Source organism: Vombatus ursinus, unplaced genomic scaffold (assembly GCF_900497805.2).
Source record: "Vombatus ursinus unplaced genomic scaffold, bare-nosed wombat genome assembly UNPS02014777.1, whole genome shotgun sequence".
Taxonomy (NCBI): domain Eukaryota; kingdom Metazoa; phylum Chordata; class Mammalia; order Diprotodontia; family Vombatidae; genus Vombatus; species Vombatus ursinus.
The window spans coordinates 2,236,356-2,248,793 of record NW_020954555.1 but is presented as its reverse complement, the minus strand read 5'-3'; the positions used below and the strand labels follow the sequence as shown (position 1 = coordinate 2,248,793).

Here is a 12,438-nt window from a genome sequence, read left to right as displayed (position 1 = left end):
AAATACAAACTGCTCTGTTTGGTATTGAAAGTTCCACTATAGTGCACGGCAGAGAACAAAAGAAAACCTAGAAGGAAGCAAAGAAAAACTGGATAGTTTTGAAAACAATGTGTAGTATTATATAGGTTTTCTTGAAATGGAAATTATTGTTTTATATAGAATCCTCTCATGTTCTGCTGTGTACATGGAAATGTCCTTTTTTTCTTTTCTCATTTTGTGTTTAAGTTTAAAATGAATAAAAATTTGCCAAAAATAAAAAAGAAAGAAAAGGAAAGGAAAAATAAAGTTCCACCATCCCCCCTTCCCCATCCCTAATCTGACTAAAGCCTACCTTTCCAGGCTAATTTCACATTTCTCCCTTCATGCACAATTATGTTCCAGCCAATTATCTTACCCTTTCTTTTACACAACGTTTTATCTCTCACCTCCATACCTTTGCACAGGCTGTTCCCCCAAGAGACTCTCTCTTTTTACCTCTCCTTCATGGAATCCCACTCTTCAAGAACTTAGCAGAGGGCACACAAAAGGTGCTTAATAAATGCTATTGACTGACTTAGCTCACTGCCACTTCCTCCCACAGGTCTTTCCAGATTTCCCCACTTGTCAGTTTTTCCCCCTATGAAATTATTTTTGGGAGGGTGGGGGTGTGTGTACATATTGTTTCTAGCCAGTAGAACAAAACTTCCTTGAGGACAGTAGCTTTCCTTTTCAGCTTTGAATACTTTAAAAACTTCTGTTTTTAAATTTTAAAATTTAAAATTTTGTTACTTTTTTCATTTTTCCTTTTCAATGTTGGGGGGATGGGAAAGAGAAAATTGGTTTTTGTTCATTGAAAAAATGTTTTTAATTTTTAAAAATCCTCTTTGTGCTTCCACTGCTAGGCAGTTACATGGAGGTTTCAGTTTGTTGGGCATTTTGTAGTGGCAGGGGAGGTGATTTTGTTTTGAGGAATCTCTGACTAGTACAGTGCAGATCACTCAGCTTTCTGCCATTAATCTGGGTGAGTGACCCAGAGCATTGACTTGCTCAAGGTCACACGGCCAGGGGGCATCAGAGGCCCGATTTACACGGAGGACGGTTCTACCTACCTCCTCCACCTAGCCGTAATCAAACGGAGTTGAATTAAAAGACAAAATAAAAAAATAGCCTCCGCCTTCAAAGAGCAGTATTTAGTGAAAGAATCTTTAGAGAAAAGACCAAGCCAAAGGCGGGGCTTTCCATCTTCCCGGCGGGAAGGAGATGAAGGTGGTGGGAAATGAGACGCTTCAGTGGGACCAAGTGGGGGAAGGACAAAAGGAGTCGGGCTTCTCAAGAACAGGTCTGGTGGCCAGAGATATGAAGGGAGAGGGTGGGGAGTGTGTTAGGGAGAAGGCGCCCTGGGTCGAGAAATGGCTTCACGTGTGGAAATCTAGGGCTCTCCAAGGTGCTAGGGCCGTTCTGGGGAAGGAGAAGGGCCTGAGACCTTTGTCCTCACTTGAGGAGATAGCTTTCACACCTGGAAAGAGGAAGGGTAGACAGGAAGGAGCAGGGGGAGGGAGAATACTGAGATTGTTGGTGCTCCACAGACAGCCAACTCGCTATTATCAGCGGATATGGGGGTCCTGGGAAACATGAATTCCACGTACAGCTGATCCAAAAATGTTCTTTCACGTACGTAACGTCTCCAACTCTCCTCTGAGCAAGCCAGTCCCCTAGTTCCCTCTCCCAGGTTGGGGCCAAGGTCTAGAGTACAGGATGGAGAGAGAAAAAGAGGAAGGAGGAGACAAGGGAAAAGGAAAAGGGAAGGGAAGAAGAGGAGAGAAGGGGGGGGGGGCGGGTTAGGAAGAAGCCGAAACACTGTACATTCACCTTCCAGTCCCACAAAGTTTCGAGGAAGGAGGTGGGGAGGAGGGGGCAGGCGGTCGCCTTCATCTCAGACCCTAGCCTCTATGGAGGGCTCCTGACAGTTCAGTCACCGCTTTGGGAAGACCACGGTGGCCCGGACTGGCCGATTTCCTCACGCCTCACCCTCTAGCTGCTATCAGACCTCCCCACTGGCACTACGGACCTTGGAGAAGTCTCTTCTCCTCCAGACCTCATAGTGATTAGAGCTGTTAGGGACTTTAGAGATCACGTAGGTTCCCTCCTCCACCCCTTTCATTTTACGAAGGAGGAAGGCGAGGCCCACAGAGATTGCCAGATAGCCCAAGGTCACCCAGAGATTGCAAATCGAGGTCCTCGGACTCCAGAGGCAGACCTCTCTCCAATACAGCTCGGCAGTCATTACCTAATCTACAAATTACCTTATCGGGAAGATGAGGGGGTTGGATCAGAAGGTAACTCAGGCCCTCCAAGTCCTGATATTTTATCTTCCCGTTCTAACATTCTCTGTTCTAAGGTCCTTTCCAGCTCTGATAGTCTAGGTCTCCGTGTTTACACACTACTGTCCCTTGCTATAAACTCACTCTTTTCACTATTCCTTATAAATTTCTCCGTCCAGTCGGCCGCCTAAGGCGGTCCCTTTAATTCCTTAGAGCTGCCCAACGCTGACCTATCTGAGAGTGGAATCCCTTGGCCGGCCCAAAGGAGAGTTCGGAATCAGGTGGGGAAGGGGTACAGCCTTCTCTGTACCAATCTCTGGCCGCCTGGGGCGAGCAGTGACGCACATGCAAAGCCAGTGGAATCCTCTCCGCCCAATGACAGCCCGAAGGGCGGGGGTGGGGTGGGGCGGGGGTGGAGAAGGGATTGATCGACAGCTCGGCGGACCAATGGACAGGCGGGGGGCAGCCTATATGAGTCTGTCCCAGCGCACCTTAATCGGCTTTCTGTCCTGTCCACCCCGTCTGTGGTGTGGGAACGTCGGGGCAGGAGCCCGCAGAGCCACCGCCCCCTTCCCAGCAACCGCCTGCTTCCCTCCCCCCCTGCTCTCTTCTCCACTCCCGGTTCTTGCCGTCTAGACTCCGGCGTCTGGCCAGAGATGCCGTCGGAGAGCGGGGCTGCGAGCCCGGACGCAGCAGCGGTGGCGGCGGCTGCAGCGGCGCCCCCGGCCCTAGTCACTCCCGCGGCAGCCTCTACCCATAAACGAGGGGGTCTCAGCCCGGAGCGTTCCTCCGGAGTCCCACGACGGCGCTTCAGCCGGTTGAGCTGGACGCAGGTGCAGAGACTGGACACCCTGCTGGGCGAGGAGGTCCCCATCCACGGACGTGGTAACTTCCCCACGCTGACCGTACAGCCGCGCCAAATCGTGCAGGTGAGTACGGGACTCAAGTGCCCAAGGCTTGGCCGTCCCTCTCTCCCCCTTGCTCTCTCCCGACCCTTCTCCCCGAGTTGGTTGCTGCAGAGGACTGGGGTGCTGGACACGCCCCCCTCGGCGCAGTTGGGGTAGAGAAACCCTGAATAAGAGTAGTAAGGAAACTTTAGTACGTGCAATGTCAAAACTGGGAGGGACCTTAGAACCTGGAATGCAGGGTTGGGAGGGACCTCAGAACCTCGGAATGTTTGAGCTGGGAGGGACCTTAGAACATGGAATGTTAGAGCTAAGAGCCGTGGAATGTTAGCCCTGGAAAGGACCTTAGAAATTATCTAGTTTGGCTTTGTTTTGCAAATGAGAAAAGATGCGGGTTCTGGCCCCTTTGAGCCTGGGAGGCTGGATTGGTGTGGCTTGGAGGTGGGTGGCTGGAGTCGGGCTGAACTATCCCTGCAAAGGGACACTCGGAGATGGTGCTAGAAGAGTCCCGCAGGTGGGGAGGGGCAGTGACGGGTCGAGCTGTAGGATGTTCCTGCCACAGAATTAAGCTCCCTTCCTCGCCACTCCCCACCCCGTACCCCTCACAGTAGGGTGAACACTCAACCAGACCAGAAATTCAGGGCTGGCTCCCTCCCATCCCCACCCTCAACTGGAGGTCCCTTCTCTGCCCTTTGCTCAGTCAGACTAACAGGCTGCGGGCTGCAATCCACCAACTGAGATATGTGCTGAGACTGTGAAACCCGTGGCTGGCCAAGAGCCAGGGGCTGCACACGCCCAGCAGACAGCATGCTAGTGGGGGAGGAGGAGGGAATGAGTGAGGCTGGCTGCCTCCCAGTGGTTGCCCTAAGGCCCTGCAGGGGCCTTAGCCTATTCCTTACTCTCCTTTCCTTCTCTTCCATCTCTGCCCTACCCCCTCCACCCCACCCCGTGCCTTGGCAGAAGGTTGCCTTCTGTTGGGTCTCAGGATTCTTCATTGGATCTAGGGTCTTCTCTTTCTGAGATGGGGAGGCTGCCCTCTGGCCCCTCTGCAGCTGGAGTTGCCCTGGAACAGTCCATAGCAGCACAGATTCCCCTCCCACCCCAGCACCCAAGTCTGGACTTCTGGAGCTAAGGGGAAAGTCCCCATCTTAAAGAAACAGGAAAATCCAGCCTGAATTCCTACTGTCATCTCAGAGCAGTGGCTGCCCAGGTGAGCCAGGCCGCTCCCTGGCTTCAGCTGCCATCTCAGCTGCCCAGGGTGTGCCCCTTAGCCCCCTCCCAAACCCATGAGGGCACTGACTACAGCTTTAGGGATTGGTGACAGAAGGGTGGCCCACAGCCAGGATGACGAATCCCTCAATGAGTCCCTATGCTCGGTCCCCCCCCACCCCATTCCCTGTCTGGGATTCAGTCCAGTCCTCCTGTCTCCAAATACCTGGAATTCTAGACATTCCATGTCAGGGGTTGGACCCAGGCTTCTGTCCAGTTCAGGAGTTGCCCTCCTGCAGAGAGGCAAGAAGTAAGACCCTTAGGAGGCAAGCAAGGAGACCTGAGTTTGAGTTCTGGCTCCAGCAACAACTCATAGTGTGACCTTGGGAGAGTCCCCTGCCCTCTCTGAGCCTCAGTGTTCATTTCTATAGAAAGGGATAGTTTCTTCATTTGTAAAAGGGGAGGGGGGCACAAACTAGAAGGCCTAAGAATGCTGTCAGTTTGAAATCTATGATTATACCTTCTCTATGCTAACAGTTGACACATTGATTTCTGGGTAATATATTTCAGGAGGAGTGCTTGTTGGGAAATACTACCAAAACAAACAAAATAAAATGAGGCAGTTGAACTACTAGATGGTCTCAGAATCCCAATGTTAGCAGACCTTTAGCAGGGACTTTACAGACACAGTCCAACCTCCTGACTACACAGATGGGAAAACCAGAGACTCAAGGGGAAGTGACTTGCCCAAGGTCACAGAGCTAGGAAATGTCATAACCAGGTCTTCTGATTCTAAATTCAAGATTTTCTTTCCCTTTCCCCCCGGTACTTTTTAGATGTTTTATTGCTGCTCCTTCCTCTTTTTCACATTCCTCCTTCTCCCCCCTACACCCCTCCCTGTAACAAACATGCAGAATCAAGGAAAACCAATCAACACATTGACATTGTCTGAAAATGCATGCCTAATTCTGTCCCTGTAGTCCACCCACCTCTCTCCTGAAAAGTAGAAGGTAGGCTTCACTGTCAGTCAGTCTTCTGAAGCTTTCTGCTTGGTCATGGCATTGATCAGAGTCCTGGAATCTTTTTCTGTAGGTTTTCTTTACTATAATGTTCTTTTCATATATCTTCCCAAGGGTCCCTACAGCTCTATGAATTTAGAAGGGAGCCAGGACTTGGGGGATGAAGGAGAGAAAGGGGAAACTGGGGTGGGGGGAAGTATACAGCTATAGCATCTATGTATGAACGAGGCTCGGGCCACCTTGCTTTCTTATCCTTCCTCCCAGACTCTAGCAGAATCAGGGGCTGGGACCCAAAGATTTTGTCCTTCCTGATGCCTTTAGGAATCAGGAACTAAGCACGCCTTCCTGCCCCTGAGTATTCACGATAGGGTGGACCGACCCACCCCCGGCTCTTGGCATTGTACTCATGCCATAGGCTGCTAGTGCTGCCTGCTTTCCAGTTGTCAGGGGCATGAGCTTAGGCTGGTCACATCTGGCAGGGGCTCAGGTGCAGGTAAGTTCTGAAAGCAACGTCCAGCACTCTCTGGGTCAGATGGATGCTCTCAGGCAGCTGGAACCCAGGCAGGTTGTGGCCAAGTATGGCAACTCAGGGATCACTGGACTGGAAGAAGGGACTGGACACCATACCATATAAGGATGGCCTGAAGGAACTGAGGATGTTTAGCTTAGAGAGGAGAAGGCTTAGAAGGAGGAAATGACATAACTCCCTTCCAGTAGGCAGGGGATTGCCTCATGTGGAATAAGGATTAGATTCTCAGTTGGTCCCAAGGAGCAAAATGACGAGCGAACGGTCCAAGTTGTGGTGAGGCACTTTTGACAAATCAGGCAGTCGACAAACCTCGATTCAGCACCTACTGTGTGCTAGGAGTTCCTTCCTAGTAAAGTGGGCTGTCTCCAGAGGCAGCAGACGTGATGTGATCACTTGGGAGTGTTTTTCAGGACATCCATGGTCAAACAGGGGTTGGCTTAAGTGACCTTTGAGGTCCCTTCAAGTTCTGGGATCCTGAGGCCTCCTGCTTCTTGCGCCCCCATTGAAGCTCTTAGAATGAGAAGGGGTGTCAGTAGCACCTTACAGACATAGCAGCATGTGCAATGAATGCCAGGACAGCTTGTGCTCACTGGGGGAGCTTATCTCTTTCCTTAACCCCCTAACTGGGCTGCTTCAATGCCCCACGGAGGAAAGAGGGGCCTTCTCTGGCAGCGGGCAAGCAGGGCTGCCCCCTCAGTGGTTGGAAAGTCTCAAATTGGGGCAGAGCTAAGCTCCTCAGAGGCACCCTTGGGTGTGTCAGTATCTAAGGAGTCACACCTGGGAGACAACAGCTCTAGGCCGGCTGACACAGCGGGCCCCAAGCCCTGACGCTGGAGGATTTAACGAGGGTACAGCCACCTCCTCACCCAGCCAGATGCCCCAGCCCTGGGGTGGGGGGAGAGACAGATTGGCATCAGTGTTTGGGACAAGTCAGCTTGGGTGCTGCCTACAGGTGGTTTTGGTTGTCCCTCAGTGAAAGGAAAAAAGGTCCACGTGAGCACTGCCCCCCTTCCACCCACCTTCCCACAGGCAATGCATTCTAGTTTGTGGAAAGAGCCCTGAACCTACAGATAGGGGTCTCCCATTTACATCTCAGCTCTCCCACTTACTGTGGGACCTTGGGTGAATTATTTCAGCCTTTTAGTCTCCCTTTCCTCATCTGTAAAAATGGAGATATCATCATGCTGTTTACCTCACAAGCTGGTTTTAGGAGAGCTACTTTAAGAGCCTAAGAAATGCTGTTGAAATCATTATTTGTTACACGGATGCGAATTGGTTGGGGGCTGGGGTGGGAACTGTTATCTTTACCCCCTCGGCTGCAGAAGGAAGAGACAAGGCCTTTCTGGACCATTATGGCATCTGGATCAAAAGGCTTCCTGGTCCTCACTGGTCGTTCAGATGTTGTAGCTGACCCCAGCTGCAATGAGAGCTCATATGTGGGCTGGTCATCTCCCTTTCAGATGAAGAAACTCCTTTCCTCTGTTACAAAGTGCTTTACATCCCTTAGCTTGCTTGATCCTCCCAACCCTACCCTCTGGAAGGGAAAGCCTGTGAGTACCCCTATTCTAACAGATGAAGAAACTGAGGCTCAGATAGGTGACTTACCTAAGGTCAATAACAGATCTAAGACTAGAACCCAAGTCAACTGATTTCCATTCTTGTCCATATCTCATTTTCCAAAGTTTGGGGCATCTACCCAATGGCTAGGGTCAGGGCTGGGGCCCAGCTCCCAATACCTGGATATCCCTGAGCCCTGCCCACCCATCTACCTTCCTCACCCCCTGAAGCCATAGGTCTCATGTTTTTCATCTCTAGGTGTAGTCTGATTTTCCTACCCAGACATCATTAGGGATGATACCAGAGAATTCCTGGGACCTGACGACCTCTGTGGTCTTGGTCTTGTAGATTTCTGGATTGATGCTATCAACATGGTGGTGGCTGGGATGGGGGTGACGGGACCTCCAATGGGGCAAGGAGGAGAAGGTTTCCTTTCTCACCAAGAGGGGTCTTGTCCATAGGGGAGCCATTCAGCTCTGAATTTTCATCCAACCCTAGCTTTTGAGGGAAACAATGTCGTTTAAGGGGAAGAAGTGCAGACACCAGAATCAGAGCACCAGGGTTTGTATCCTGGCTCTACCACTTACTAGCTGTGTGACTTAACGTCTCTGGGCCCCAGTCCCCATCTGTGAAATGGCAAGGTTGGACTAGTGACCTTCTAAGTAAGTTTCCTTCCAATTCTATATCCATGGTCCCATGCTTCCCCTTTCAGGTGTCCTGAATCTTCCCCTCCTTCACTACCATATGTCCCACCCTTCTTCTTCCAAACCCGTCTCTGACCTCCATCCCCTCCCCTTTCCAGTAAGTGTTCCTTGATTGACCCCACCCAGCTTGTATTGCTTGATTACTTCATGTCTCCTAGGCATTTATATACTTTATCTGCACCAGCTCACAATTAGGGAGGGAAGCCATACCGGAGCAGCTGACTTAGCACCAAGCAGGAGAAGTTGCAAAAGAATTTGGGGGTCTAGGAGAATTACACCATTTGAGCATTGTCGCCCCTGAAGGACCATTCCTAGCCAGCCCAGCTCTTTCGGGCTGCCCCAAACCCTTTCCCAAACACTCTTCAACCTTATTCTTCCATTTTTGCCTGGGCTCTGCCCAAAAAAGCAGCTGTTAGAAAGCTTTGGCCCTATGCAAAGAAGGGAGCTTCAATGGTCCCAGATTCTATCTGAGCAGACTTTGACTGATAACCACAGTCAGTGGTATGTAGTGAAGAGAGCGTAAAGCTAGCCTTGGAACTCCTGGGTTCCCCCTTCTGCCTCTGACAAATATTTAGCTTCTCAGGTGCCCTTGACAACTTTCTAAGACTCTTAAGTTGCTGAGGAGGTACCAACCTGCACTGGTAAAGGGAATTCTATATACCAATGGAATCTTAGCTCTAATTTCTCTCCTAATAATAAAAATTGCTAATTGCTAGCATTGATATAACAGTATGAGGTTTGCAAAGCCCTTCACAAATATTCTCTCATTTGATCCTGAGAGGTAAGTACTGTTATTATCCCCATGTTACAAATGAGGAAACTGAGGCAGACAGAGGTGAAGTGTCTCACTCAGGTTCCTACAGCTAGCAAGTGTCTGAATTTGAACTCAGGTCTTCCTGAATCTATTACACTGGGCTGCTTCTTGCTAGACTGGGTATGCAGTTATTCATCATGTTTGTAAAATGTACTTTAGAAGTGTGTAGTATTTGCTTAACTCAGTGCCTGGTACATAGTGGGCGCTTTGTTGTTCAGTCATTTTTCAAGTCGTGTCTGACTCTTTATGACCCTGCTTGGGGTTTTCTTGGCAGAGGTACTGGAGAGGTTTGCCATTTCTTTCTCCAGCTCATTTTACAGATGAGGAAACTGAGGCAACCAAGGTGAAGTGACTTGCCTAGGGTCACACAGCTAGTAAGTAAGTATCTGAGGCTAGATTTGAACTTGGGAAGATGTCTTTCTGACTCCAGGCCAGGCACTCTTCATAGCACCACCTAGCTGCACATAGTAGGTGCTTAACAAAGGTATATTGATTGATTGATTGATGGATGGATGGATTCCAGAGTACCTTGACTCCCATAACAACTCCCATCAATACAGAGCTTTGCAAAGCCCTTTATATGGATTCTTGGCTGTCCTGTCGGGAGGAGGCCACCAGTGCAGAACACAGTGAGGGCCACTGGCTTTGTGCCATGTGAGGAAGGAGCTTGCAATGCCTAGCTTGCAGAAGAGGAGGCTCCTGGGGTGGCCTAGCAGCTCTCAAGTGTCTGGAGGGCTCTCATGGGGGAAGATGGCTAAGACTCATGTTTGGCCTCAGACAGCAGAACCTGGAGAAGGAGGTAGCAAACTGAGGCTTGGCCCATGGGAAAACTGTCCGACAGTTCTCTGACGGAGGAATGGGGCCATCTCAGGAGGCAGTGAGCTCCCCCTTCAGTCCACTTGTCAGTGATGCTGAAGGGATGCTTCTCTCTTGGGGATGGCACTGACTCAATGATGACATCTGGCTGCTTTCTGACTTAGAAATGCCTTGGATTCTTCACTGTGTTGAAAATACCATAAAAGAGGCTGGGTAGGATTTGATGCCAGCAGTCAAAAGAGCCCTAGACTTGGAACCAGGAACCCTGAGTCCTGCCACTTAGTGGCTATTACCCTGGGCACCTGCTTTCATCTGCAAAATGGGTATATTTGCATTCCTTACATTCCAAGGTTTTGTGAAGAAAGCCTTTTATATAGCTAAGAGCAACAAGTGCTGAAATAGGGCTTTAAGCCTAACAAAGGGCTTTGTACACATGATTTCATTTGATCCTCACCACAACCTTGTGGGAGAGGAGCTCTTGTCCCCATTTTTCAGAAAAGAAAACTGAGCCTTGGGCATTCAGTGTTTTGCCCAAGGTCTCCCCAGAGGTGATATGACTGTGAGTCAAGATTCCAATTTATCCTAACTGAACCCAGCAGTATCCAGTGCAGGCTGGGTATAAACAGCCTTTACAATCAGTAGAGTACCACGAGAGGTAGGTTATTACTCTTTCTGATGACAGAAGTGACTTGCCCGATGTCACCCAGTGAGTCAGTGACAAAGTTAGGACAAGGCCTCCTGTCTCTTGGCCCTTTCCCAAGCCAGGTCTGAGAGCACAGGTCTGCTACACCACACAATTCTTTGCACTTATTCTCCGGCTTTTCTTTGCCTCTGCCAAGCTGGTGCTTGATAAGTATGGGTGGTGATAACTGCCTTCTTCCCCCACCGCTCCATCATTCCCCCATCCATCAGGTCGGAGTCTTTCTCACCAGGAAAGGCCTTCCCTCCAGGGGATCCTTCACCTGGCTGTGCTCACCTGTTCTCACTCCCTTCTCTCCTCTTCAGGTGGTCCGGAGCCGCCTGGAGCAGCTGAGGGTCCCTGTCCACAGCGTCCGCCTCAATGGTTCCGCTGCCAGCCACGTCCTCCACCCAGACAACGGCCTGGGCTACAAGGATGTAGATCTCATCTTCCGAGTGGATCTGCAGGACGAGGCTGCCTTCCAACTGGTGCGAGACGCCGTGCTGGCCTGCCTCCTGGACCTCCTTCCAGCCGGTGTGAACCGGGCCAAGATCACGCCCCAGACCCTGACGGAGGCCTACGTGCAGAAGCTGGTCAAAGTGTGCACGGACACGGACCGCTGGAGCCTCATCTCCCTGTCCAACAACAGTGGAAAGAACGTCGAGCTTAAGTTTGTGGACCGCCTGCGGCGCCAGTTTGAGTTCAGCGTGGACTCCTTCCAGATCATCCTGGACTCTATGCTTCTGTATGGCCAGTGCTCATCCACCCCCATGTCTCAGGCCTTCCACCCCACGGTGACGGGCGAGAGCCTGTACGGGGACTTCGATGAGGCTCTGGAGCACCTGCGGCAGCGGCTGATTGCCACCCGCAATCCCGAGGAGATCCGAGGGGGGGGCCTGCTCAAGTACTGCCACCTCCTTGTGCGCGGCTTCCGGCCCTGCCCTGGCACCGACGCCCAGGCCCTCCAGCGCTACATGTGCTCGCGCTTCTTCATCGACTTCCCAGACTTGGGCGAGCAGAGGCGCAAGCTGGAGCGCTACCTACAGGCCCACTTTGGCGGGGGCGCTGGCCCCGCCTGCTATGCCTGCCTGGTGACCCTGCACCGGGTGGTGAATGAGAGCACTGTCTGCCTCATGGGCCACGAGCGGCGCCAGACGCTGGACCTCATCGCCATGTTGGCCTTGAGGGCGCTGGCAGAGCAGGGCCTGGTGGGTGGCACTGCTTTGGCCTGGCACTACCAACCTACTTCCTTCCCTGGCAGTGATGGGGCTGCCCCTGCCCTCAACTATTATGTGACCCCCCTCCAGCCGCTGCTGGCCTGTGGCCACTCCACCTACCCAACCTGGCTGCCTTGTAGCTGAGCTGAGAGGAGTGGAGGAGTGGGGTTCCCCATCCTCGCCTCTGGAACCTGAGACAGCGAGGGGAAACATGGCTCTATCCCCAACCGCATCAGGCTCTAGCAATGTTAGACGCTGCTTACCTATGTGCTGTTGGGTTGAGGGTGGGGACGGGGTGTGGGGTGTCTAAAGGGGTTGGTACTGATCAAGCCCAGCCTAGAGGGTGCAATGGGGGCCACAGCCTTGGGGGGGGCGGGGGTGGTTCACAGTGGGGGGTCAATCTAGTCCTCAGTTCTTTTAACAGTCTTGTCAAGACCTCATTCTTCCAGCTGTGGCTAAAAACCCCTGTAAGCCAGGCTCCCTGCCCTCCATAAGAACAGGCTCTGAAGGGGCCACCTCCCTCTGGGCACATGCTTTGACCGGGGCCGGGTCAAGGCTGTTCAGAGCCAAGCCTGAGGAACAAGGGGGAGGAGGGTGGCAGCAGACATGGGGCTGAGAGGTGTGTGTGTGTGTGTGTGTGTGTGTGTGTGTGTGTGTGTGTGTGTGGCCAAAACAAGTGTGACTATGGG

The 12,438-nt window shown here is 51.7% G+C and overlaps 1 protein-coding gene across 1 annotated transcript; it reads left to right on the top strand.

The window, feature by feature from the left end:
* Window positions 1–2,747: 2,747 nt before the first annotated feature.
* Window positions 2,748–12,084, top strand: TENT5B (terminal nucleotidyltransferase 5B). Its single transcript, XM_027864939.1, is given in 3 exon segments — window positions 2,748–2,790; window positions 2,793–3,229; window positions 10,859–12,084. Coding segments are annotated over 3 exon segments (1,515 nt in total). The 3' UTR covers window positions 11,894–12,084.
* The last annotated feature ends 354 nt before the right edge of the window (window positions 12,085–12,438 follow it).